The sequence below is a fragment of the Heteronotia binoei genome, chromosome 1, assembly GCF_032191835.1.
Source record: "Heteronotia binoei isolate CCM8104 ecotype False Entrance Well chromosome 1, APGP_CSIRO_Hbin_v1, whole genome shotgun sequence".
Taxonomy (NCBI): Eukaryota; Metazoa; Chordata; class Lepidosauria; order Squamata; family Gekkonidae; genus Heteronotia; species Heteronotia binoei.
The window spans coordinates 225,367,359-225,393,559 of NC_083223.1; the positions used below are offsets into that span (position 1 = coordinate 225,367,359).

At 41.2% G+C, this 26,201-nt stretch overlaps 1 protein-coding gene across 1 annotated transcript in view; it reads left to right on the forward strand.

Annotated features, from left to right (window-relative positions):
• The window catches only part of SOS1 (SOS Ras/Rac guanine nucleotide exchange factor 1), a 111,623-nt gene that overhangs the window by 36,305 nt on the left and 49,117 nt on the right, over positions 1-26,201 (forward strand). The window contains exons 3-9 of the mRNA XM_060248563.1: positions 9,950-10,075; positions 10,216-10,347; positions 15,228-15,392; positions 16,874-17,083; positions 20,467-20,610; positions 22,034-22,144; positions 22,222-22,320. Coding sequence (XP_060104546.1) covers positions 9,950-10,075; positions 10,216-10,347; positions 15,228-15,392; positions 16,874-17,083; positions 20,467-20,610; positions 22,034-22,144; positions 22,222-22,320 — 987 coding nt within the window. The remainder of the gene's footprint in view (positions 1-9,949; positions 10,076-10,215; positions 10,348-15,227; positions 15,393-16,873; positions 17,084-20,466; positions 20,611-22,033; positions 22,145-22,221; positions 22,321-26,201) is intronic.

Genomic DNA, 26,201 nt, shown 5'->3' on the forward strand with positions numbered 1-26,201 from the left:
CCCTGTGCTTTTTCTCTCTTAAGACTCAAGAACTAATACTCTTGTTTTGGCAGAATTCCTGAAAGTTCTTGGTCTCCATTAGAAATTTGGATTCCTCAAATGTACTTCAACTATTGATATCTTCATTTTCTCTCTGAATGCCATTTGCATCATCAATCTTCCCTTTTAGCTATTTGGTGAATCTTGAGTTTTAATTTTAGTTTAATCCAGTCTGCCTGTGGAAAGAGGTATCCACATGTTCTTAAAAGGCCCCAACTTGTGGGCTCAGTATCTTTGTTTGGTTTTAAGCAATATAATGACCACTGAATGGTTCTGCCTCCACCTATAATATATATCTTGTTAGAGCTAGACTTTTTCTGAGTGAAAACCCTTTTCTATTTTCCCATGTTCTCAAGGAAATGAGCAATAACCTGTTAGATTCTTAATGTAGATTCCTCAGGGTTCATTTCTGATCATGATTTTCTTCTTGCCACTAAATGTCCTTTGTGTTATTTTTGCATCTATAACCAGTTGGCTGAGCCTATCAAGGCTCCCCAATTTAAGTCTTGTTGTATTATGCTCAAATTTTGGTCTACTTGGTATTTCTGACAAGCATGTTGCCTTCCAGCAACACATTCTTTGCACTCTGTGTATGCACAGAGGAAAATCATTCTCTGGCACAAGCCTTAAACCTGGAGCATTGTGCCATCATCTTAGTTTTACCTTTTACTCCATAAAAGGTTTCTTCTTCAAGGGATATGCTTTCGTGTTTCAAGTCTTTCTTTTGACTTGCCCTTGCAACAACTAAGCATTTTTCTCGTGGTACTACAGATGCCTTGCCCATCTTTTCTCTTTTTATGAATTGTTTAATGTGTCTGTCAAGGTGAATTAACCATAATTTGATTTCTAGGATGTTGTAACTGTTTTGTTAAGTTTGCTCATCTTTTCTCTCAATATAGATGTGCAGGGAATCTGGACCTGCAAATCAAGTCTAATGCATGCTCAGTAGTTCTAAGAGTTGTTGATAGTCCTGTTAAGAATTGTTTTATGTATGTGTAACCCTTATGTTGCTTTTCAGAATTCTTGTTTTGTTAAGTTTTTGTTGAAATCTGTGCTCACATGTGAGATCGTTTCAGCTGAACTAGCCCAGAGAAAAACTGGATGTAGTGGGACCTGATCAGCTCACTTATGTCCAGGTTTTAATTTCTCTGATCTAGCTCACCTCTCATATAAAGCTAGCTAGCATTGTTCTATTGAGGCCTCAGTTTTTGTTTTTGAAGTTTTTATATTGTTTTGACAATTTATTATATTCCAAAGCTATAGCAAAGGTTTTCTTTTGTCTCTTCTTTATGGAACTATTTTCATCATATGGGGGACGCCCCAAACTATGGTCATTTTCCTGGATTGTGCACAATGTTTTATTTTAAGTTTTATGTTGCAACAAAGAATATTTTGGGTTGTGTTTTCTGAATTGTGTATGTTACTTTCCTTCCTTGACAAGGAAAAAGCCTCCTAAAGTCCTGAATGCTTAGTGTAATAGGCAAACTGGCCCAATGCAGGCCCCTAACATGACATATGTAAGCTGGTGACGTAAAAGCTCACTGGTCACCATACTCTGGACAGGAGGACACTTCGCTAATAGCTTTTTAAGACTCCTTTCTTCATGGTTGAATGTATGCGTTTTTGATCTGCTTTCACTGCTCCCTACAATGGTACAGAATCATCTCCATGTTGTCATGTGTGAATGTTTTTGGTTCCTTTTTGGTTCTTTCCTCAAAGCCCACTGTTGCTCTATGGACCATCAGTGATACAGGCAGAAAAGCACCATTGCCAATTACATGCTGGGTTACAGGAAGACTCCCTTTTAGCAACAATAAAGACAGATTTCGCTGGGTGCTAGGGGGGGTGGGAAGACTCTTTAGTTCACCCTCCACTAGGACTTTCACATACCCAATAGGTACCTGGAAGAAGATCCTCTTCAAACCCCAGTATAAGAAGCTTATCAAGGGGGGGAGAAGAAGAAAAGAAGACTCAAGATTAAGATATGGATTCACTTGTAACCATGAACTCTAATGTACCTGTGTGTTTTCCTAATCAATTATTGTCATGATTGTGTGTGATTTATAGATCAATTCTTGTTATTTATCTGGTTTAAATGGCAGTAATGATTTTATGAACTCAACTTTTATTTCAATGATTGTAACCCTGTGTTTTAATACTGTATGCCCTACAACGTTGCCAATGCCTGTTATCCCTGCATCGTAGTATTCAAAGGAAGGAACCTTTGGCCTATTGGAATATTTTTCCAAATTGATTTTTGAGTAGTTTAGATAGTGGCTCCAACCTTTTTAGATAGACGGTACACCCCGGTAGACAATTGAAGCTACGTGGACTCGCCGCCTGTCAACTACAGATATGGACATTGTGTTATTGCAAGACCTCGCCACCAGATGGTGACATAGGTCTTGAGGGGGGGAACTGTGAGGAAAAGCCCCCTACTTTTCATACATATGAACATCATGATCACCAGCATGGTTGCCAGGGTGCCTGGAGATTTGACTCTCACACCTCTGCTCTAAGAAGTGGACTTTGCTTGCAGTTTCTGGCTTATGTGGATACCATAAGCCTCAGCTTTGCATTCTACGTCTCTGAAGACATGCTCCAGCTGCTCCTTGTGTGCCCAGTCTTGGCCACTGCAGTGGAAGAAGCCACCATGTTTCCAGCCTGGCTCCATGGACCTAGAGCTAACAACAGCAGAATCCAGCTTGCTTTCCTGACCCAAGCTTACCCTGCCAGGCTGAACTCATTCCTTCTTAGTGGGAAAGTCACACGTACACACCCTGAGCCTGCAAGCAACCCATCTGTTTTAAGAATGGATTAATAGCTCCACTGTTGATCCTAATTGCTCAGCAATACCAGAACAATAAATCTTGCCCAGCAGAAGATGAGAAAGAGGAAGGACATCTCCTGTCTTCATCAAGTCTTTTGTCTAACCCGGGTGGTACCTAGGCCAGCATTTGATTACCTATTGTCACCCTCCTAGTTAATCCCATTTAAACTTAAGTATCCAGTCATTCCCATTCTTACCCCAGTCTAATACCTTGGGGCCAACCCAGGCAACATTGCAGCTTGGAAATTTCCAGGTTCACTGGACTAAGGTGAAGTTCATTGGCCAAAGCAGGCATCCAATTAGGTGTCAGTAAGGAATGTCCAGCCTTCTTGAACCTCCCATCTCTCCTCCCTTGGACCTCCCAGTCCCTAAGGGTCTGAGGAAGCCTATTTAACCTCTGACCCAACTCCACTCATGTGTGCTTTCTATTCAGCAACCCCTATTACCCGCTGTCTAGATCCATCCCCAATTCTGGCCACAGTGTTGGGTCCATTTCCCCTGTCCTCTTAAGTCGCCATTGGAAACCTTCCTGGAAGACTACGATGGTAAATATTACCCTGTCTGTTTATCCATATATGTTCCCCTATTGATCTATCTATATTTCCTAGACCTGTGTGAATGTGTGAGTGTTTTGTATTTTTACCTTGTATGAAAGAAATATTATTCTAAATAAATTACAATTGATTTTTACTAAATTAGAGTCTCTTATTGAGCATTGACTCTCTGAACGGTTGAGCCTGGTATACAATTGATAACAAAGATTCCTATTGGGCTAGCTGTCTCTCAGTCTAATTCCCCAACTTTATTTTGAGAGCAGTTTCCCTAACATTGCATCCTCCTGGATGGAATTGAGACCTAAGTTTTGTGTCTCATTACCAACACTGATATCTCCACATTTGCTACCCCTCTGCATATCACACCTAATCCAGTCAAGCCTGTTATTGTTATTCATCTGCTATTACAGATGACATCTGAAATCACCTTTATAAAGTTTATATCTCCAGTACCTTGTGTTTCATTTAATGGCACACATGGCCCAGCCCAACAAAGTGACATTTATGTAAGATCCATCCTGCGCAACAAATGAGTTTGACATCTCTGAGTTAGATCAGATCAAGCCTGAACTCTTTCTAGAAGCTAAAATGACTAAATTGAGGGTATTGTATTTTGATCACATTATGAGAAAAGAGTAACTGGAAAAGACAATAATGCTAGGAAAAGTTGAAGGCAGAAGGAAAAGAGGAACACCAACTTGATATGGATTGACTCAGTTAAGGAAGCCATAGCCCTTAGTTTGCAAGTCCATTATCGATAGGATGTTTTGGATGACATTAATTCATAGGGTCACCAGAAGTCAGAAGTGGCTTGATGACACCTCTCTCTCTCTCTCTCTCTCTCTCTCTCTCTCTCTCTCGCATGCACACATACACACACACCCCTGCAAGGGAAGGTTCTTTGAAGATAGATTCATCTGATCATATGTCTGTAACCCTCAAAAAGATTGAGGTTATAGAAGCTTCAGAAGTAGTTGGTTGCTTCAAAGTTCTTTTAATTTCTGTCTCTACCATGGGATAGAACACATCCATGGGACCTCCTTCTGTAGAAATAACAGTGAAACTGACAGTGACAGTATGGCCATATCTAGTAATCACCACTTTGGTTCCCTACTAGGAGAAGGGCAGGGTATAAATGGAGTAAACAAATACGATTGGGGTTTTGAATTTCTTTGTTGCTTCTGATGGTAATGAATGCAGATAGTTTACTAGTTTATGTATCATCTTGGACTGAGCAGGATTTGTCTTGACAAAAAACTAAGGAAAAGAAAGGGTTAGTGCATTGCAGGGTCTTGAAAGAACATTTCCATAGCCCTTTTTTTTTAAGATGTTGCCTTCCTTTCTCCTGCTTTTTTTTAGTGAAAACCAGCAGTGTATGTAGTGCCTTTGACAAAAGCCTGGGAAAGAGTTCTGTTGAGAATTAGATGCTCCAGTTGAGACTCTGCATGCACCATCTCTTCTTCAGATAGTTTCCCCCTTGCTTGAGTCCTGGATTTCTCTGAGGAACAGTGAAAAAGATTTCGCCCCTCTATTATCTTTCCAGGGGATTCAGCCTAGGACTTTGAGAGGTGTAATCAGAACCTTTAGGGGGAGATATTTGTGAATTTCCTGCATTGTGCAGGGGGTTGGAGTAGATGACCCTGGAGGTCCCTTCCAACTTTATGGTGATTCTGTGATTTTACTCTAACCTTTACTCAGGGAGGCCTTTTGTTCTTTGTTTGGCATCTCTTGTCATATCTGGATTTAGTGGATTCTAAATTATAGGTATAAAAGCTATTGGTGGAGGATCTTGGAGACAGCTGCAATATTTTTTGCACTTTGAGCACTTGCATGCTTTGGAGATGGGCTTCTGCATGTCTGTAGTTGTTGCATTCCTGCAGGGCTTGTTACTCAGGAAGCAGAACTGCAATTGTGGATAACTCAACTTGCCCTCAGCCTGCTTGGCTGGGATGTTACGAATTGCATCTTGCACCTCCTATAGCACCATTTTCTGAACCTGTTTGAAGAAGCAGGAGCGCTTCATGCTGAGAGAAGGGGGGGGGGGATGTGGCTGCTGAACTTGCTTAGTTCCCTTTTTATAGTGGTTTGGTTAGTGTCCCAATGGGAAACTAGCTAGTGTCATTGCCACCTCTTTCAAGGTGGAACTGCCACAATCTTCTCCACTCGTACCTGCAGAAGAGTGAATTAGAGCTAAGCAAAGATGTTTCAAGGCTTTGTTTATTTATTTGCTTTCTAGATGTCAGAATCTAGGGTCAGTCCCAGTTGAACTCCAGGGTCAGAGTCAAAGTTCAATCCAAAGTCAGTTACCAAGGGAGCAGAGTCCAGTTCAGAACGTTATACAGGAAGCAGGGTTCAACAGTCCAAGGTTGTTCACGAGTGCAGGGAGGAAGATTCCAGAGTCAGAGTCAAGAGCCGGTCCAAGGGTCACAGCAACAGAGCAGATTTCAGAACTGTGATCATTGAGTCAAAAGGTTGGTGACTTGTTGCTTCCACATCATGCAGTCTCCCTTGACTGGCTTTTATAGCCCTCTCCTGGAAGGTCTTAGTTGCTGCCAGCTGCTTTGGAGTGACCATGCAGCTACTCATCATCAGCAAGCAGCTGGCATTGGGCCAGGAGACATGCACTTTGTCTTCTTTCCTAAAGCTCCATTCTATGCCTTTGTCTCCGGAGCTCAGAAGGTGTGGGTGAAACTGGAGGGCTGGTAATGACCGTCCGGGTTTCCTCTGTTGGAACAGGTCTGGAAGGTGCTGGTGGCTCTGCATTGGCTGTGAGCTGTGAACTCTGACAAGCCTGAAGCTCATATTCTTTGCTGATTTCTGTTGGTTCAGAGCTGATTTCCTGAAGCTCTTCTCCTGAGTTCTCACTGTTGCTGAGTCTTGGCTGACCCACAACTAGCAGGGCTCAGGGCAGTTAACAACATTTCAACAATATATTATAACATTTCAATAAATAAGATTTACAGAATCAGATTAAAATTTTAAAATAGTAATCAAACTGTTTCAGATAGCATTTAAAAATATTTGTGTCCTTACTGCATTGGAGGGGAGGGGAGATGAAGGAGGCCAAGCTCAGTATTCAACTGTTGCTGTCCTCAGCCATTGACCTGGCAGAACACCTCTGTCTTACAGGCCTTGTGGAACTGCACTAAGTCTTTCAGGGCTCTGATGTCATTAGGCAGAGAGTTCCACCAGGGCCAAAAAAGTGCTGGCTTTGGTTGAGGACAGCGGGATATCCTTCAGGCCAGGGATCGCCAAGAGGTTCTTCTCCCCAAGGTGTAGAGCTCTTCAAGGGGTATATCATATACTAATGTCATTTAGTGCATTTTATCAAATTTGTTTTGGGGACTAGGATAGCTAAGCTTTACATGAATTTTTTTTTCTGTAAGGATGGTGGTCTAGAAGAGACAAGGTGGTTCAGTTCACATGTAATATTTTGGAGTCCCCAAAATATGGTTGGGAAGATGTGGAGCAAAGCTTTTTGTGTGCATACTTTCTTCTCTCATAGACTCAGAGCCAGTTAATGACTTCCTACTTCAGGCAAACCATAATTTCTTTTTGCATATGAATCAGCAAACTCAGGATTGAGCTTGCCTACCAGGCAAGGATTAGAAACTATGCTTTAGAAATCTGGTTGTGGTATCCAGGCCTAGTTTGGAGAACAAGCAGAAACCCACAGTTTGTCAGTTCAAATTTAACGGTAAATTACAGGTTGCCTGACTAGGCAATCTAATTAACCAGACAAACTAATTGATTCTGAGCATGTAAGCCCAAGAGTTGTTGATTCTCAAGGCTACTGGAAACCTTACACGTTGTGAACTACTCAGTGTTGCATTTAACTTTGTAACGGTTAAAATTGTTTTAAATATAATTGTGCAATAGAATGTCTGTGATTCAAGCATGCAGATTAAAAAGCATCTTTGTCCACTAAGATCAGAAGTTTATAAACATGTTTGAGCAACTAAGACTTTCAAAAGACAATTATTCAGGTTATCACCTTTTGGGGGGGGGGGGGGAGGGTAGCATTTAATTCCGGCGTGGGATTTTTGTTAATGAGAGGAAAACGAACACACATGCCTGTATTTGTGTGGTACAAATAATGGAATTCACTGTTAAACCACCATTCCATTGTGAGAAGGGAGGGAAAAAGAGGAAGTATACACTGAAGTTGAGTTTATGGATATATTTATTTAACAATAGTTATATTGGACATCTAAATGGACATCTAATTCTAATTAAATTAAATTATTTTAAATGTTTTAACTCTAAAATGGGATCCAAAGTAGTGTGCCAAAAATCACAGATCCAGCAATCAAAATTTTATAATAAGAATATCAGCATGAAATTTCCTTATGAAGTCACCAGTTAACTATTTTGAAATATCTTCATAGCGATTTTGCTTTCATAGTTTCCTGAATGCTAAGGGGTGGGAGCAACATTAGGCAGGCTGTTCTAAAGGAATAGACTACCACAAAAAAGCTTAGGCTCACAGCATGGCAGATCTTAGTTGCCTAACTGAAGAAGCATTGTGGGAAAGATTGCCTTTTGTGCTTGGTTTCATGGCAGGAAAGATGGTCCTTCGAGTTTGCAGGCCCCATAAACTAGCATTTTTGAGTGAATATTTATTGTAATATAAGTGGATATATAATTTATTGGAGTGCACTTCTAATAACTAGGGATAACTAATTTCTTTATGGCACTTGATGTAGTGAGCTGAAATGCAGACAAATTGACAGCTCTTATACTGTCAGCTGACTATAGTATTATAGCAAAATGGGATTATGTATGTAGTAGCCTGTCTTTATTTATGGTGTCATTTTTTAGAAAGGGTAGGAACGAAGGATGCTTGTTACCAAACCTTGCAGCTGTCAGGAGCAAGCCTATCATCATAGCAACAGCTTTTCTTAGTGACCACCTGTTACTACTGCAAGCATCTCATAACAAGAACACAGGCAGTCACCAGTGGCAAAGATTTGCTGTTGCCTATGATTTCATAATTTTTCTGCAGAAATCAGAGAATTCATGATACTTTGTTTTAGTTTTGTTATGCAGACACATGTACACATGTATACTTCTCACTATGAAGTGGATCTTAATGTTCACATTTAATGCTGTTGTAATTACACTATAGGGATTTTTCTCTTCTGAGGGTTTTTCTTCATAAAATACCTGCTTCTTCCATTTCTGCATGAAAATGCTGAGATCTGGCTGAATCTGATGGCATGCTAGTGCTTGCTTGATTGCATGGGAGAAAGGCATTTCTCATGTGTCTCATCCCATGCTGTTCTGGAGAGTATGCCATTTTCAAGATTAGGTTTTCAGAAGGCTGCAAAGGTGGCCTGGAAAGTTTTTCTTCCTCTGAGGCAGGGGACATCTTGTGTTGGTGTTTCCCATCATCTATTTAGGGAGGCAGGACAAATCTTCTCACTTCCTGTCTTTTGTTTAGGAACCACCCTTTTCCTCCAGTTCTTTTCCTGCCTCTCAGGGAGAGCAATGTAGATTAGGTCTTGCCTATATCTTTAACTAGGAGCCCTGTGGCGCAGAGTGGTACTGCAGTCTGATCTCTCTGTTCATGACCTGAGTTTGATCCTGGCGAAAGCTGGGTTCAGGTAGCCGGCTCAAGGTTGACTCAGCCTTCCATCCTTCTGAGGTCAGGAAAATGAGTACCCAGCTTGCTGGGGGAAAGTGTAGATGACTGGGGAAGGCAGTGACAAACTACCTTGTAAAATGTCTGCCATGAAAACATTGCAAAAGCAACATCACCCCAGAGTAGGAAACGACTAATGCCTGCACAGGTGACTACCTTTTTTATATCTTTAACTATATTTTTCATTCTGTTTAATTCCCTTACTAAAATCTTGAATAAGAATATCTTATTCTTATTAGGAAGAGATGCTCACAGTTTGTTGAACCTAAGCTGCTCTTTAATCTTGCCTCTTGTTTTCCTATAGTGTTTGTGGTTTCTGTTTTCTGTCTTCATGTATTTTCTCACCCACCAAAGTTATATTGGTTCTACAGCTTGTAGCTACTTTTCTAATACTAGGTTTATTTGTAGTTACTATTTGAATAAAAACAATATAGTTATATTTTAAATTGTACTGATCTGCATATTTAGGAAATCTTTTATGTGCCATGTTATATTTGACAGACTTCATTTTCTTAAAGGATTAAACCTTTATGTGCCATGTTGTATCTAGAAGTTTACATTTTCTTAATGTAGTAATTTGGGTCATTTTTATATACTTACAGTCCCCCCCCCCCCCCAATTTTTCTCCCAGCTTCAGATTTTCAGTTGACACTTCTACATGAAATCTTTCTCCTTGATATGCTAGTCTACCTTTTACATTGATTCTTTTATATGCAGGGGGATTCAGTCCCTAGTTTGCCCTCTGTAGTGTGCAGTTAGTAGAACTAGGTCCAAGCCACAAACTTAATTAAACATTTGTATAATCTGCATTTAGTCTTTTCTGTGACAACCCTTAGAACTGTATTGAGAACCTTAAAATGGAATCTTTTATGTTGAATGTAGGTTCAGATGCAGGTGCACCCTAAACTATCATCTACTGAAGATGCTCTGCAGTATGTTGAGGAGTTAATTCTACAATTGTTAAATATGCTGTGCCAAGCTCAACCAAGAAGCGTCCTTGATGTTGAGGTACAACTAGTTTTTTTGTTTTAAATAGACAGCTTTATTGGGGGGGGGGTTAATGATCCAGAGCATCTGATTTGTTTTGCTGCATACATATTATATAATAAGCTGTAATTCGTCTTTTTTTTTTTTTTTTTTTTAAATAGGACCGTGTACAAAAAAGTTTTCCCCATCCTATTGATAAGTGGGCAATAGCGGATGCTCAGTCTGCAATTGAAAAGAGAAAGAGAAGAAATCCATTATTCCTCCCAGTAGAAAAAATTCACCCTTTGTTAAAAGTAAGTATTTTTGAGTAGTGTATAACATGCTGCAAAATTTACCCCTGTGTGTTTATTCCTGATGCAAGTCCCTGAAGAGAAAATTATTTTTTTAAGTTAAATGTAAAGAAAACCTTGAGCTCTCTAGATTGTATTTGAGCATTCTGCCATTATAATTAATTGTGGTTCTATCCATAGATTCAGATGTTTTAGGTGCGCTTTAGAAGCCTGCCAAATTTTGTACTGCCACAAACCTCCTCTGATGAGGGAAGGGAACCCTATACTGAGCTTTTCTTTGAAGTTGCTCCAGCATATTGGAGTGATCTCCATTCCTTTTAGCAGCTTCAAGTTAAAGAAAAAAGCTCTAAGTTCAAAAAGAGCAGGGCCTTGTCACTTGAGCTTCTAATGAAGACAGAGAGATATGATTTAGTAAGTGTTACAGAGACTTGGTGAGATGATTCCCACGACTGGAATGTAGTAGTGGATGGGTATGAGTTGTTCAAGAAAAACTGAAAGGGTTGAAGAGGAGTGAAAAAGAAAATAACTGCACTCAAATAACTACTCTATAATCATAGAGATTCAAATAATACACATCAGATGTGTATTATTTGAATTTCTGTGATAAGTGCATTACATGAATTTCTATCATTTGGATTATTGGGTACTTAATTGTGCGCACAGTTATTTTCTTTTTCCACTAGAGTCGAAGAGGAGGCAGCGTGGCACTGAATGTAAGGAGTGTGTGTGTTTGTCAGGAAACACTAGAGGAGGAGGGCAGGAGCCCTGTGGAAAGTATCTGGGTAAGAATAAGGGGAAGGAGGACAAACATTATTGCGGTTGGAGTCTTCTACAGACCTCTTGGACAGGATGAAGAGGTGGATGCTGCCCTCCTTGAACAGCTTGACAGGGTATCCAAACAACATGACTTGGTAGCACGGGTGGCGCTGGGGTTTTTGCCATCCCAGGCTGCCGCACAGCTGCGCCCCCCCCCCATGGGGGGTCTGAGCGAGGTTGCGCAGTTCATTTCGTCCGCCCAGCTGCCGGGTGGGGGAAAGGGGCCGCAGAGCTGCTGTGCCTCGCTGAGGCTGTCTCCTCTTGCAGGGGAGGCAGCTTCAGAGCAACGCCATGCCTCCTCCACCTGCTGTGCCTCACTCTGAGGGGAGGCAGTTTCAGAGTGATGCCATACCAACTCCTTCCTCTGCCCAGCTGCCAGGCAGGAGAAAGGGCCTTGAGACTGCTGTGCCTTGCTCTGAGGCTGTTTCTCTTTGCAGGGAATGCAGCTTCAGAGCGAGGCCGATCTCCTCTAAGCCCAGCTAGGAAGCTGGGCTCAGGAGAGAGCACAAACTGGCGAGCAGTTCCGCCACTCACAGTTTCCGGGGGAAGCTGAGAGCAGCAGAGCAGTGGGAGAGGGCGCCTGAAGGCACCCTGTAGGCAAGGTGGCGCCCAAGGCGGCTGCCTACCTCACCAACTCCCATGTGCCAGCCCTGCTTGGTAGTTATGGGTGGCTTCAACTTCCCTAATATGTGGTGGAAGACAAACTTTGCAAAGCATCCACAGTTGTGCATGTTCCTGACCTGTCTGGCCAGCAACCTCCTTCATCAAATGGAGGAGGAAGCTACAAGGGGCTCAGCCATACTCAACTTAATATTAACCAATAGGCAAGAGATGGTAGGTGGGGACCTTAGGGGGAAGTAACCATGTCCTGCTAGAATTCCTTTTGTTGTTGGGGATCAAGGAAGTTCATAGCCTCACATGTATATTAGATTTCAGTAGGGGAAAGGTTAATAAACTCAGTGGACAAGACTTGCTGGAAGGGAAAGAAGCAAGTGAAGGATGGGCTCTCCTAAAAAAAAAGCTCTTTCAAGCTCAAGCCATCACTATTCCAACAAGAAGGAAACATGCATAGGAATCCAAGAAGCCAATGTGGATGAACAGAGAAAAAGGAAATGTTCAAGATATTGAGGCAAGGACATACCTCTTTAAGACGAGTTATCTGTGAATTGCTAGGCACTGTAGGCCAAAGCTCACAGTGAGCTAAAGCTGGCAAGGGAGGATAACTACAACAAGAATATCTTCTTCAGACAGGTGGGGAGCAAACGCAAGATAAAGTAGGTGATGGGCCCACTGTTGGGTGAAAATAGAGGAAACTCTTAACAGAGGACAGAGAGAGAACAAAAAGGCTTAATGCCTACTTTGCTTCAGTTTTTTTCCCTAAAGAAAAGAACAGGCTTATCTAGAGATGGTAATAGGCAAGACATGGTGTCCAGGCTGCTGGTTGACATGGACAGAGAGGTAGTTGAGAAGTACCTGACTGGATTGAATGAGTACAGGCCAGGTGGTATGCATCCAAGAGTGCTCAAAGAACTTTCTAGAGGTTGCAGAGCCTTTGTCCTTCATCTTCCAAACTTCTTAGAGGACAGGAGATGTGTCACAAGACTGGAGGAGGGCAGATGTTATCCCAGTTTTCAAAAAAGGGAGGAGGAATGACCTAGGAAACTACAGGCCAGGCAGTCTGACTTCTTTCCCAGGGAGGATACTGGAACAGGTATTAAAAGGGTCAATCTGCAAGCTTCTAAAGGACAACTTGGTGATCTGGGGAAGTCAGCATAGATTTGTCCCAACAGGTCTTGCCAGACCAACCTCATTTCCTTCTTTGAGTGAAAATCTTACTGGATCCAGGGGAATGCTGTTGATGTTGTTTACCTGGATTTCAGTCAAGCTTTTGAGAGGGATCCCCATGATGTTCTGATGGGTAAACTAGAGGTCTGTGGATTCTAAGATAGTTAGGAGGATAGGAACTGGTTGTAGAACCACACTCAAAGAGTAGTTGTCAGTGGCATTTCATCTGAATGGAGAGAGGTGTTCAGTGGGGTGCCGTGGACTTCATTCTGGGCCCGGTACTTTTCAGTATTTTTATCAGTGACCTGGATGAGGGTGTGGAGGGGCTACTCAATAAATTTGCAGATGATACCAAATTGGGAGGAGCAGCAAATACACCAGAAGATAGAGTTAGAATTCAACAAGATCTGGACACACTGGAAAAGTGGGCAGATGCAAGCAAGATGCAGTTTGACAAGGATAAGTGCCAAGTTCTACATCAGTATAACAAAAATTAGCAACACGCATACCGGATGGGGATACACTTCTGGGTAGCAGTGTGTGTGAACAAGATCTTGGGGTACAGGTGGACTTTAAGTTAAATATGAGCAGCCAGTATGATGCAGTGACCAAAAAAAGGCTGCACCTGGTGTATTGTGTGCAGTTCTGAAGGCCTCACTTTAAAAAGCATGCAGACAGAATGGAATGGGTTCAGAGGAGAGTGATGAGAATGATCAGGGACCTGGAGACCAAGCCCTCTGAAGAAAGGTTGAAGGACTTGAGAATGTTCAGTCTGGGAAAGAGGAAGTTGAGGAGGGACATGATTGCTCTCTTGATGTATTTGAAGGGCTGTCACCTGGAGGAGGGCAGGGAACTGTTCATGTTTGCAGCAGAGGAGAGGACTTCCAATAATGGGTTTAAATTATTGAATCAGCTTATAAGTCTATCAAGTTCTTTTTCCACCTGCACTGGCTCCCAGTTTTCTTTTGGCATCAATTTAAAGTGTTATTGACCTTTAAAGCTGTGTAATAATATCACTTGGGGCCACCATAACTTAAGAACCACTTACTCCCAAAGGAATTTATTCAGCTGCTGTGGTCATCTTTGGAGGTCCTGCTTCAAATGCTGTCACCATCTGAGAGTAGACAGGTGACAACCCAAGAAAGAACCCTCTTGGTTCTGGCACCAAATATTATGGAATCCTTTTCCCAGGAAGATTTGACTGCCCCTTTTTATCATTGTCTTCTGCCAGCAGGCAAAGACTCCTATGTTTGTGCTCTTGATTTCCTTATTGATTCTCAGTTACCTTCCTTCCCATTTATTGGCTTGTGTTTGTTTTAATCATTTTGTATATATCTATTGGTGTTTTTTGGTTTTGCATTTGGAATAATACATATAGTTAAATACAGACTAGTCAGAGTCCTTAATTTTCTGATGCCACCTTGAGGAACATGTGGGAGAAAAAGCAGCCTAGAAATGTTCTAAATAATTTTTTAAAAGCCCAGTATTAATATTTCCATGGTTAAATTAAAAATTTAATGGTTTCCATGGTTTTTGTAGAGGTCATTCATCTTCTACCTAATCCTTTCTACTGAAGATGTTGGCAATTGAATCTGGGACCTTATGCAGTCAAAGCCAGATCTCCATCACTTGAGTTATGACCCCTTCCCATTCACATTCAGCAGCTGGATTCAGCAGATTTCTGTGAACAGAAAAGGGTTGTACTTTTTGCCAATTCTCCCCCTCCTCAACAACTCCACCCTCTTGCTGTTCTTTAGGGCTCCTTGGCCCCATATAGCAGTATTGGGGGGGTGCATATTGGACTCCAGTAGATGAGAGGCAAAAATTTCATGTTTTGCTGATGAAAATTTCTTCTGTCTTTGGAAATTTCCAATGATCCAAGCCCAGGTATTTAACTGTTTAGTCAGCCAGACACCTGGGATTTTCAGAAGCCCTGAATCAGCCTCTTGAGACTTTCTGGTAATATCTTTTTTCTTCGCATAAAACAATAACTGTTGTGTGAATTCACTAAGAAATAGCTTAAATATGTTGTATAATATTAAAATAATTGTTTGCTCTTTACTAGTAAATTCATTTGAGCTACACAGTTGCTGTTAGTTCTGTTGAACATAAGAACATAATAGAAGCCATTTTGGATCAGGCCAATGGCCAATCCAGTCCAACATCTCTTCAAAACCTGAACCTGCTTCACTACTCTTGTTTAATAGGCTTATCAGTATTTATAAATATGCATTTTTAAGGTTTTAACATTAACAATCTGCTTCTCTCTCTCTTACTTTCAGGAAGTTCTAGGTTATAAAGTTGACCATCAAGTATCTGTTTACATAGTAGCAGTATTAGAATACATTTCTGCAGATATCTTAAAGTTGGTTGGGAATTATGTTCGAAATATAAGACATTATGAAATAACAAAACAAGATATTAAGGTCGCAATGTGTGCTGATAAGGTAGGTATTATTTATATTTGCAATCACTAAGTATTGCTATAGTCAAAAGAATGATAATATTTTAGTATGTAAACCAAGCATGTTTACTTGGGAGTTAACTTCTACTGGGCTAAATTGAAGTTATTTCCTAATACTTCAAGCTTTCTAGCTTCCCATGCTGGTATATCAGTATTGCACAACCTTCTGCTCCAGGTCTGAAAAACCTCTCAGGCACTACAGTGTCTTTAACAGGCATTTCAATAAATACCCTATTCTTAGTGGCAATTGCTGTCTGAAGCACATCAGTGCTTACAAATAGGGTTCAGTAATAGTACAACATTGGTCAAGAAGAGCATTGCGGATTATAATCTAATATAGTTATCAGTGAATTACATAAAATGGGTTGAGTGTTAATTTGAAATCTTTTTATACTGACCTGGAAACTGCAGCTGGTCCAGAATGTAGTGGCAGAGGTCCTTACTGGGACCCCACAAAACACATATACAACTAGTGCTGCGCTAACTGCACTGGGCTCCAGGTGGAGTACCAGATCAGTTTCAGGGTTCTAATGTAAACCTAAGACCCTAAATGACCCGGGACCCACATCACTTTGGAACCGCCTCTCCTGGTACACTCCTCAAAGAGCATTGGACTCTGCAGAAAAGAACTTATTTGTGATGCATGGCCCAAAAGACATCTGGCTTCCCTCAACCAGAGTTTGTGAGTGTGTGTTTGTGTGTGAGAGAAGAGACAGACAGACCTACCTACCTCACTGTGACCCAGATGGCCTGGCCCAGTCTTATCTCATCAGATCTCAGAAGCTAAGCAGGGCTGGTCCTGGTTAGTACTTGGATGAGAGACCACCAAGGAAGTCCAGGGTTGTTACACAGAGGCAGCCAATGGCAAACCACCTCTGAACATTTCTTGCTTTGAAAACCCCACAGGGTTGCCATGTCTGCATTTTCCACTACCACCATTGGTTTTTTTTAAAAAACCCGCAATTTTAGATTAGAGAATGAGTCCTTGCTTTAGTCATTGTTTCCTTGTTTTGCTTTTTAAATCATCAAGTTTAAGGAAATAAAGTATCATTTAAAAAAAATTAATTATAGTTTAATACTTTGAGTAAATCGGTAATTGTTCAGTAACATTATACCTGAATTTCTACAATGCATTTTGAAATTCTGAAGCAATTTGTTTCTTTGTAAGATGGAACTAAGATTTCCTTCTTCCCTTTCTGGTTACTATACAAGATGTTGTTCATGGGTGCATTAGTAGATTAAGCAGTGCATGCTTGGGTGTATAACTGCCTGTTGTTCCCGAGACTTTATTTTCTTTATGTCTGGTAAAATAAATTATTTTCAAGATGATACACAGAACCTTTTCCATTTTACTTTGTGTCAACTTGGCCAGCAGTTGCTTTGATTCTTCCAGTACCCATCTGTAAATGCACTTTTTAAAAAAATGTTATCACCTCACATTTTAAACCACTTTTATTTAAACAGGTGTTGATGGATATGTTTCATCAGGATGTAGAAGATATTAGTACACTGACTTTGTCTGATGAAGAACCCTCTGCTTCAGGGGAACAAACCTACTATGATCTTGTGAAATCATTCATGGCAGAAGTCCGGCAGTATATAAGGGAGCTAAATCTTGTAATAAAAGTTTTTAGAGAACCTTTTATTACAAACATCAAATTGTTTTCAGGTCATGTAAGTACTCAGTCTTTTTGATATTTTCAAAACTTTTGGTTTTGCATTTGGAATAATACATATAGTTAAAGACAGACTAGTCAGAGACCTGGGTTTTCTGATGTTCTTTTAACCGGCACAGTTTTCTCCAGTTAATTTAGTGTCATTGTATTTTGTCTCATAGTTTGTTCCTAAATTGGGGTGAACCTAAAATTCAAAACTCTTAAAAATTGTGGGTAAATCAGCACAAATGTTGCAGGGAAGGGGAGTGCTCATATAAAGAGTGATATAAAAAGATATCATGAACTGTAACATTCTGTTATCAGATCAGTTATCTGCAAAGCAGAGTTTTAAGATTCTTTTGCTCTTATATGTACAGTACAATATAGTCAAAGAAAAATCAGATAGAACAGTGTTTCCCATTTGCAGGGTCATGATCCGGTACCGGGCCACGAAAGCCTCACTACCAGGTCACAAGAAAAACCAAAGGTAGCCCCACCCCGTCTCTGTGTTTTGCAGAGAGGAGCTGGGCTGCCTCTCCTTCCTTCTCCCCCATTCCCAGTGTTTGAGAGAAAAGCTAGCATCCACTGGCACTTTAGACCCATGAAGTATTCTTCAGGGTATGAGCTTTCATGTGCCTTGCAGTATGTTCTTTTGGGGAGATTTCCCTGGGAGGCCTGGGCCGCAAAGAAGGATGTGTGTGTGTTTTTCAGCTGGGAGGGGCGGGAAGTGGGCATTCCAGTTTTTTATCAAATGACCCCTGGGCAGAATTTTTTTTTTGCTGGCTGTGGTCATCTGATGGTGAGGAAGGCTTTCATTTATTTCCTTCCTTCCTTCCTTCCTTCCTTCCTTCCTTCCTTCCTTCCTTCCTTCCTTCCTTCCTTCCTTCCTTCCTTCCTTCCTTCCTTCCTTCCTTCCTTCCTTCCTTCCTTCCTTCCCTCTCTCCCCCCTCTCTCTCTCTCCCCCCCTCTCTCTCCCCCCCTCTCTCCCCCTCTCTCTCCCCCCTCTCTCCCCCTCTCTCTCCCCCCCCCTCTCCCCCTCCCCCTCTCTCTCTTTCTCTCTCTCTCTCTCTCCCTTTCTTTCTTTCTTTCTTTCTTTCTTTCTTTCTTTCTTTCTTTCTTTCTTTCTTTCTTTCTTTCTTTCTTTCTTTCTTTCTTTCTTTCTTTCTTTCTTTCTTTCTTTCTTTCTTTCTTTCCATGCAAGTGATGCTCTGTCTGTATTCTTGGTGCTGGAGGGGGGAAGCAACAGTGGGAGGGCTTCTAGTGCCCTGGCCCCACTGGTGGACATTCTGGTGCTTTTGGGGCATTGTATGAGGGAATTTTGGACTGGATAGTCCACTGGTCTGATCCAACATGGTTCCTCCTATGTTTATGTTCTTTCTTCCCATGTCTTTCTTTCCCTTCCATTTCATTCTTTCCCTTTCTCTTTCTTTCCTTCCATTTTTACTGGATGAAACTTATCTGTTCATCATACTGTTGTTGCAGACATAGGAGCTCTGCCAATGAAAATTTGGCAGCCCCAGTTGTAGCCAGGTGGCCTTCTGTGAGATTTCTGTATGAGTGAGTGAGAGTAAGAGGTGTGGGGCAGAAAGAGATTATTGGAGATTACTGTTGTGTATCTCAACAGCACTGGAAGAGATGGTACTATGAACTTCACACCATTTTACTGGTCCTGCTTTTAACAGCTTTCTGACCCCAAAATTAAACTCCTCCTGTAGATATTAAAAAGGATGAAAGTAGTTCACTGACTAAGTATCTGCACAGCATGGGAACACAACCAGTAAAAAGCTGCAAGCCTCTCATAAATATCCTTTTTGGGATAACTGCGGAAAAACTTGTATGAACTTCATATAACTTGAAATTAATGAATTAATTGCAATACAGTTCTCTGCTACCTTTCACAGCAATTTTCCCGTGTTTCAACCAAAGAAAAGTATGAAAAATAGCTGTCAAAAGATTTTCTTGAAACCAAGCAAGCTTGGTTGTAGCTTGAGGCAGGGTTCCAGTAGTAGCAGCTGAAGGAAGGGCCTACTAAATGTGTCAGCATATTTTGAGGTAGAGCAGCTGCCAGGGCCCAATATGGGTGGTACACAGTGCTGGCATTCCTGATGGCAATGGCAGCAGCACTCCCAACTGCATACACTGGTCACTGCTGTGTAGGTGGTGCAGGCAATTGAACATGGGCGCTAGGAGTGCTTGCAAGCCTGGAGAAGAATACATAAACAGATAGGTGCATGCAGGTGTTGGGGTGAAAAGAGAGGATTGCCCACTTTCCACCCCCATTTTGGTTCAGCATGAGTTTCAGAGAGATTTTTCTGAAAATGAATTTGCTTCCGAAGAAGAGGCAGGTTTGGGGGAATGCCCTGGAAGTGACATCCCAGGAAAAGGTGGAGTTTTGGTTCAGTGTGCCCTGGAATTGACATCACTTGGTCCTTGACACCACAGGAAATGACATAATTCCTGTCGCCCGGCTCCACCCCCAAAGTCTCCTGGCTCCACCCCCAAATTTTAGTGGGCCACGAAGCAGAAGTGTAAAAATAACCGAGCCACGGGAAATAAAAGTTTGGGAAACCTTGAGATAGAATATATATTCTAGATATGAACATATGAAGCTGCCTTTGGTCCATCAAAGTCAGTATTGTCTTCTCAGACTGGCAGTGGCTCTCCAGGGTCTCAAGCTGAGGTTTTTTCACATCTATTTGCCTGGACCCTTTTTTGGAGATGCCAGGGATTGAACCTTGGACCTTCTGCTTCCCAAGCAGATGCTCTACTACTGAGCCACCATCCCTCCCCAAATAAAACCCAGATAAAAACATACATTCAGAATAAAGGTAAAGGTAGTTCCCTGTGCAAGCACCAGTAGTTTCCAACTCTGGGGTGACGTCACATCACAACGTTTTCACAGCAGACTTTTTACGGGGTGATTTGTCATTGCCTTCCCCAGTCATCTACACTCCCCCCCCCCCCCCAGCAAGCTGGGTACTCATTTTACTGGCCTCGGAAGGATGGAAGGCTGAATCAGCCTTGAACCAGCTACCTGAATCCAGTTTCTGCTGGGATTGAACTCAGGTCGTGAGCAGAGAGTTCAGACTGCAGTACTGCAACTTTACCACTCTGTGCACCACAGGGCTGCTATTCAAAATAGAACATAAGTATAAAATCAATCTCAGTTATATACAAGCTTTTTAAATCTTAGGGTTAATGCTCTTATATGTACAATGTTTAAGTCTTTCAGCTTCTACAGTGACTTTATGCAACGGTTATTTGTGCTTTAGTTGACAAATCAGTATATCCATATTGCTACCAATGATTGTGTATTGTGATTTGTCCTTTATTTACTTTAGGTAAAATGTCTTAAGGTTCACAGCTCCTTCAATTACTATGTACCAACCTTTTTTTTTAAAGGATGTAGAAAATATATTCAGTCGAATATCAGATATTCATGAACTTAGTGTGAAGTTGTTGGGCCATATTGAAGATACAGTAGAAATGACAGATGAAGGCAGTCCCCATCCTTTAGTAGGAAGCTGTTTTGAAGATTTAGCTGAGGTAAGATTTAGCTTGTCCCAATGGCAATATTCAAAAATCATCCTGATAAATGTGTGTGTTAAATCTATCTCTATTGCTCTACTATCTAAAGCTTCTGCTGGCTGAAAACTGTTGAATTGCCCAATTTTGTTACTTAGAGACCAGTTACTCCTAGCCAGCGCTCCCTTTAAGTTGAGCTAGTGTGAGCTAGGTCACAGTTTTTTAGCCTCTAGTTTTTTAGCCTTTTTGTCTTAGCTCAAGAAAAATGGTCCCAGAGCAAACTAATGTATTCAGTAGCTCACAACTTTAATGCCAGTAGCCCACAAAGTAGAATTTTTGCTCACAAGACTCCACAGCTTAGAGGGAGTATAAATTTCAAAAACTGGAGTTTGCTACAAAGCTGCTGTTGCTTTCTCAAAGACTCAGTGCAGGCAAAATACTGCTGCTGTTTTCCGCAAGACATATCCCCTTCCCTCCAATTTTCCCTTTTTTACGTTAATAACGGTTTAGCATTGGATCTATGCTAGCATTAGCCATGGTTAGAGCTGAGCAGCAGCTGAAACAAATTTATAAACCCTGCTTTAAATGAGACCTGGTTAACGTCTGGTCCACATGTAATTCTGAATCGTAATTGTAAGGGCAGGAGGGAATTTGCTTTGGTGGAGGGATCAGAAGAAAGTGTGCATGCCTTTGGGCTGCTTCCAGTCCTATTTAAAATGAGGAAGTGTCATATTTGCATTTTATAGCCTGTCTTGAGTCTGAATTAGAAAGGTGGGCTAAAAATGAAATAAATCAGGTTATAGTGACAAACATGCTCCCTAGCTTCCCTCTTCTGTACCTTCTCTCTCTCCCATCATCAAGAGGAAAAGGTTAAAGATGCAGTCCAGTAAAGTGCTTTCAAAGTCAAGTTTGTTATCTGAGAATGCAAGTTAATATGTTTTAAGTCTTTTATTCTGAAAGTTCATGTTTTGGTAATGCAAGAATATTCATTTTTTCCCCCCTGAGAGTATGGCCAAGTGCATGTTACACAAGCCAGATCTTCCAGTCATATGGCTCTGGCATAGGAATTTGCCATGAAACACATGTGTTTCCACCTTCTTCCCCTCTCATGGGAAGACTGCTTTTGGAGGCAGCATGTTAACTATAGTTGGCCTGTTCAGAGAAATCAGTGTATACTACAGACAGAGAAAATCAGGGCATGGGGAAAGTAACCTGTTCCAGAATGGGAATGGAGCTTGTAAACCTGCTGCACATTCCTGAATCTCCAGACTTTGGTTTAGAAGAATCAGGTTTGTGATATCTTAAGGGCGGGGAGTTGTTCCAAAGTAGAGCCTGGTATTGTGTGGGCTTTTCAGTTGAACATTTGATTTTATGGCTGAGTGTGATATTTGTAGTAGGTATTTTGAATACTGTTTCAGTAAAATCTTATTTTGTAATCCTTTAGGAACTGGCATTTGATCCTTACGAAACATACACTCAAGATGTTTTACGGACTGGTTTTCATGACCATTTTCTTAGCCAGTTATCAAAGCCTGGAGCAGCATTCTATTTACAGGTATACTAATTAATAGAATTGATACTGCAAGTGTTGTGTTAACATGATTGTAATACTAAAGCGGTTTTTGTTTCCAGTCTATAGGAGATGGTTTTAAGGAAGCTGTTCAGTATGTTTTGCCCAGGCTGCTTCTAGTTCCTGTTTACCATTGCCTTCACTATTTTGAATTTTTAAAGGTAAGAAGAAAAATAGTTGTATTATTAAAAACTAAAATCTTAATATTAAATATATAATACTGAAGTAACTTGTCAGTTTTAATCTAAACAGGCAGTGGATCACAAGCACATATAAAAACCTTCCACTGCTTTCATCTTGTGTACATGGAAGAGAAGGAAGGGGCAATCTTGCCTCCACCCCCAGCCCACATGGCTGTTAATCCATATGGGTCCTGCGACCTCAGGAATTAATTTTTTGAGGGTTTGAAAGTTTGTGGAAAAGAGCATGGACAGAATCAATTTTACTGGCATGTTCCACTGATGGGTCACTGGATTGAACTCTTTATTTTCTTGATACAGATCATATTGATTTTATTTATTCTAATAATAATACTTTGCATTTGTGTAAAATACTTAAGACATTAACTTTTATCCATATAGCAGCCTTGTAATGCAAATCAGTATTATCCCCATATTGCAGATATGGTAGGGTGAGTTTGTTGCCTGCATTCACTTGGAGAGCAAATCTTCTCTTATGACAAGTCCAGTGTTATCCAAGGGTACAATCTCAGGGGGAAAAAACCCTAGGATTGCAACCTTAGTGAATTCATGGGGGAGTCTAGATTCAAACTGGGGAGGGGACTTATTCCTGTACTGTACTGATTACTTGTTCCTGTACTGTACTTTTGCAGTTACCCTACTTAAACATTAGATGGTGGTAGTATACGACATATGATCCTACTGATTTAAGAAAGTCTTGCTGAAGAAATAATGCGTTAAAAGGAGGTTTTATAGCTGCTTCTATCTGATGATGCATAAAATGGCTACATGAGTTTTCCCAGCACTTGCATACCACAGGAACTGATTGTGCAAACCACAGATTTTCCCATTTTTTCCAAAGATGCATATCCATGTTTTCTGTTTTCCATTAGATGCACCCAGTGCTGTTATATATACTGTTTTGTGGGATACAGTTTCTTAGCAGAGCAGATCTCTGAAGAGATGGCATGTACATTTTCTGTATAATAAGTGAAACAGGAGATCCCTGCATTTTGATGATAAAAGTGAAAATGTAGGAGGAGCTTTATTTCAGCATTTCTATATGCATAAAGTATATTTGTTGAAGTGAGTTTCTTCAAAATATATACAGTTATTCCTCAGTTTCTTTTTTCTATGCTTAAGAATCCTTCAATAATTGTTTATTGGATTGGATTCTATAATTCCATTCCTCCACCAATGGAGTTTCCTGCCTATAAAATGGACCTCTTTTGCCTGCAGAAGACCACCCGAGCTGGGGGAAAGGGTTCATTATCAAAACTGAATCATAGGAGTCAAGACTATATAATTTTTGAGCACTCAAAATATTGCCTATATAATTTCAGTAACCTTTACAGCACTGCTGTAAGGTCGATCAGTATTTCAGTTATTATGTTTATTTGAAACACTGTCAGGCAGTGTCCTAAGGCCACCCAGCAAGTCAGTTGACAAATTGGGATTTATTACTCTTCAGAAATGCTTGAAGAGACTTACAAATAGAAAATCAGAATAAAAATACCATAAAATGATTTTAAACAATAAAATGAGAAGCTACAGAATTAAGGTGAAAGATAGTATATAAGGTGAAAGATTGTATAAAAGCAAGTTATCTCCAATAGGGCACAAAAATTGCAGCCACCAAATTAAAAAAAAAATCAGGGGTTGGCTCTACAATGGCTTACCTCTTTCCTCAAGGGTCGGGGACAAAGAGTGGCGATTGGGGGTGAGCTGTCCCGGAGGTACCCGCTGGATTGCGGGGTCCCTCAGGGGGCAGTTCTCTCCCCAATGTTGTTTAACATCTACATGCGCCCTCTTGCCCAGATTGCCCGGAGATATGGGCTGGGCTGTCACCAGTATGCTGATGACACCCAGCTCTATCTACTTATGGACGGCCGGCCTGCCTGTGTCCCTGAAAACCTGGACCTGGCATTGCAGGCCGTATCTAGATGGCTTAGGCTGAGCGGGCTGAAACTAAATCCGTTGAAGACAGAGGTCCTTTGCCTTGGTCGCCGTGGTCCGGGGAGGGAGATTCCCTTACCGGCCCTCGATGGTGTGCCCCTGTCAGCGGCGCACAGGGTTAGGAGCCTGGGGGGTGCTATTGGAGCCTACTTTAATTATGGAGGCCCAGATAGCGGCCACTGCCAAGTCCGCATTTTTTCATCTTAGGCGGGCAAGGCAGTTGGCCCCTTTCCTGGAGGACGACGACCTGGCAACAGTGATCCATGCAACGGTCACCTCGAGGCTGGATTACTGCAATGCCCTCTACATGGGGCTGCCCCTGTGCCGAACCCGGAAGTTGCAGCTAGTGCAGAATGCCGCTGCCCGGCTGTTGTTAGGGCTCCCTAGATGGGAGCACATTCAGCCGGGGCTTCGGGGACTGCACTGGCTGCCGATAACATACCGCGTTCGGTACAAGGTTCTGGTTATGACCTTTAAAGCCCTTTATGGCCTGGGACCTGCCTACCTTAGGGACCGTCTCTCCCCACATGTTCCCCAGCGAGTGCTGAGATCGGGGTCCCAAAACCTTCTCGCAATCCCTGGGCCAAAGGAGGCCCGTCTGAAAGTGACTAGAGACAGGGCCTTCTCGGTGGTAGCTCCTTGTTGGTGGAATCAGCTCCCGGAGGAGGTGAGGGCCCTGCGGAGCCTTGAACAGTTCCGCAGGGCCTGCAAAACAGCCCTCTTCCGGTTGGCATACAAGTAAATTGCTATCGGAATGCCTGAACATCTAATCTCGAACATCAGACTATCTAATATTGGAACACTGAAGAACTGATTTGAAGAATGGCAGCATAGTATATATTGATGTGAGCTCTACGAGCTTTATGTGTTTTTATGTTTTTTATATGTATTTTAAGTATTTTATTGTATAATTATAATTACTAATGTATTTTTAATATATTTAAATTGATTTTGTTGGTTTTATGTTGTAAGCCGCCCTGAGCCCGCCTCGGTGGGGTAGGGTGGGATATAAATCGAATTAAATAAATAAATAAAAATAAATAAGGAGGCAGTAATTAAAATGCTAAACATTAAAGTAAGAGCACAGCACTACACTACACACTAGTCCCTAATTAACAGAATGTTTGGACAAATAACATTTTCACCTGGTGAAAACATTTAACATATCAAACAACATTTAACACATCAAACAAAGCACTAGGTTGTGACAAGTGGTGTTGGGGGACAGGGTTTGTCAAATACCAGATGTTAAACTGCTAAGAAAGGGAGCTTAGACAAAAGAAAGAATACAAAAAATTATGTTTCTGTTGTCCGTCGTAGGTGTGGCCTGGTTATTTGACATGTCTGATAGCAGCTGGGTTGGTGAGCTACAATTAGTTGGAAGCTTAAAAATTGTATAGCTGTATTCACAGGAAGTTTTTACAGCTGAGATAAGAGACCCGTGTAAAGAAGCAGCCAAGGAAATTGCGGTTTATAGACAAAAAACCTTTCTCTGCTTTCATAGGTTATGCAACTGGAAATCAGGCCTTTCTCTAGTAGGTTGTGGAATACCCTCTCCAGAAATTCTCACTGACAGCTTTACTAATCTAAGCTGTAGCATTTCTGTTCACCTGAATTTCCAATGAATAATGAATAACCTATTCTCTTAACTGCTTCTGCTATTTTAATTGTTGCTATTACTACTGTCTCAATTTAATTGGGTTTATAGTGGCTGATTTTTTAAAAAAAATTGTATTGATGATATTGTAAAGTTTTAAGTATTTTTTTTTTTCAATTGTTGGCTTTCTTGATCTTTTTTTGACTAAAAAGTGGGATGTGAATAGTTGATCTTGAATAACTAATTGGGAAAACTTAAACCACAGCCATATGAAATACCTAAAGTGGCTAAAGGGATAGGTTGTCTACTT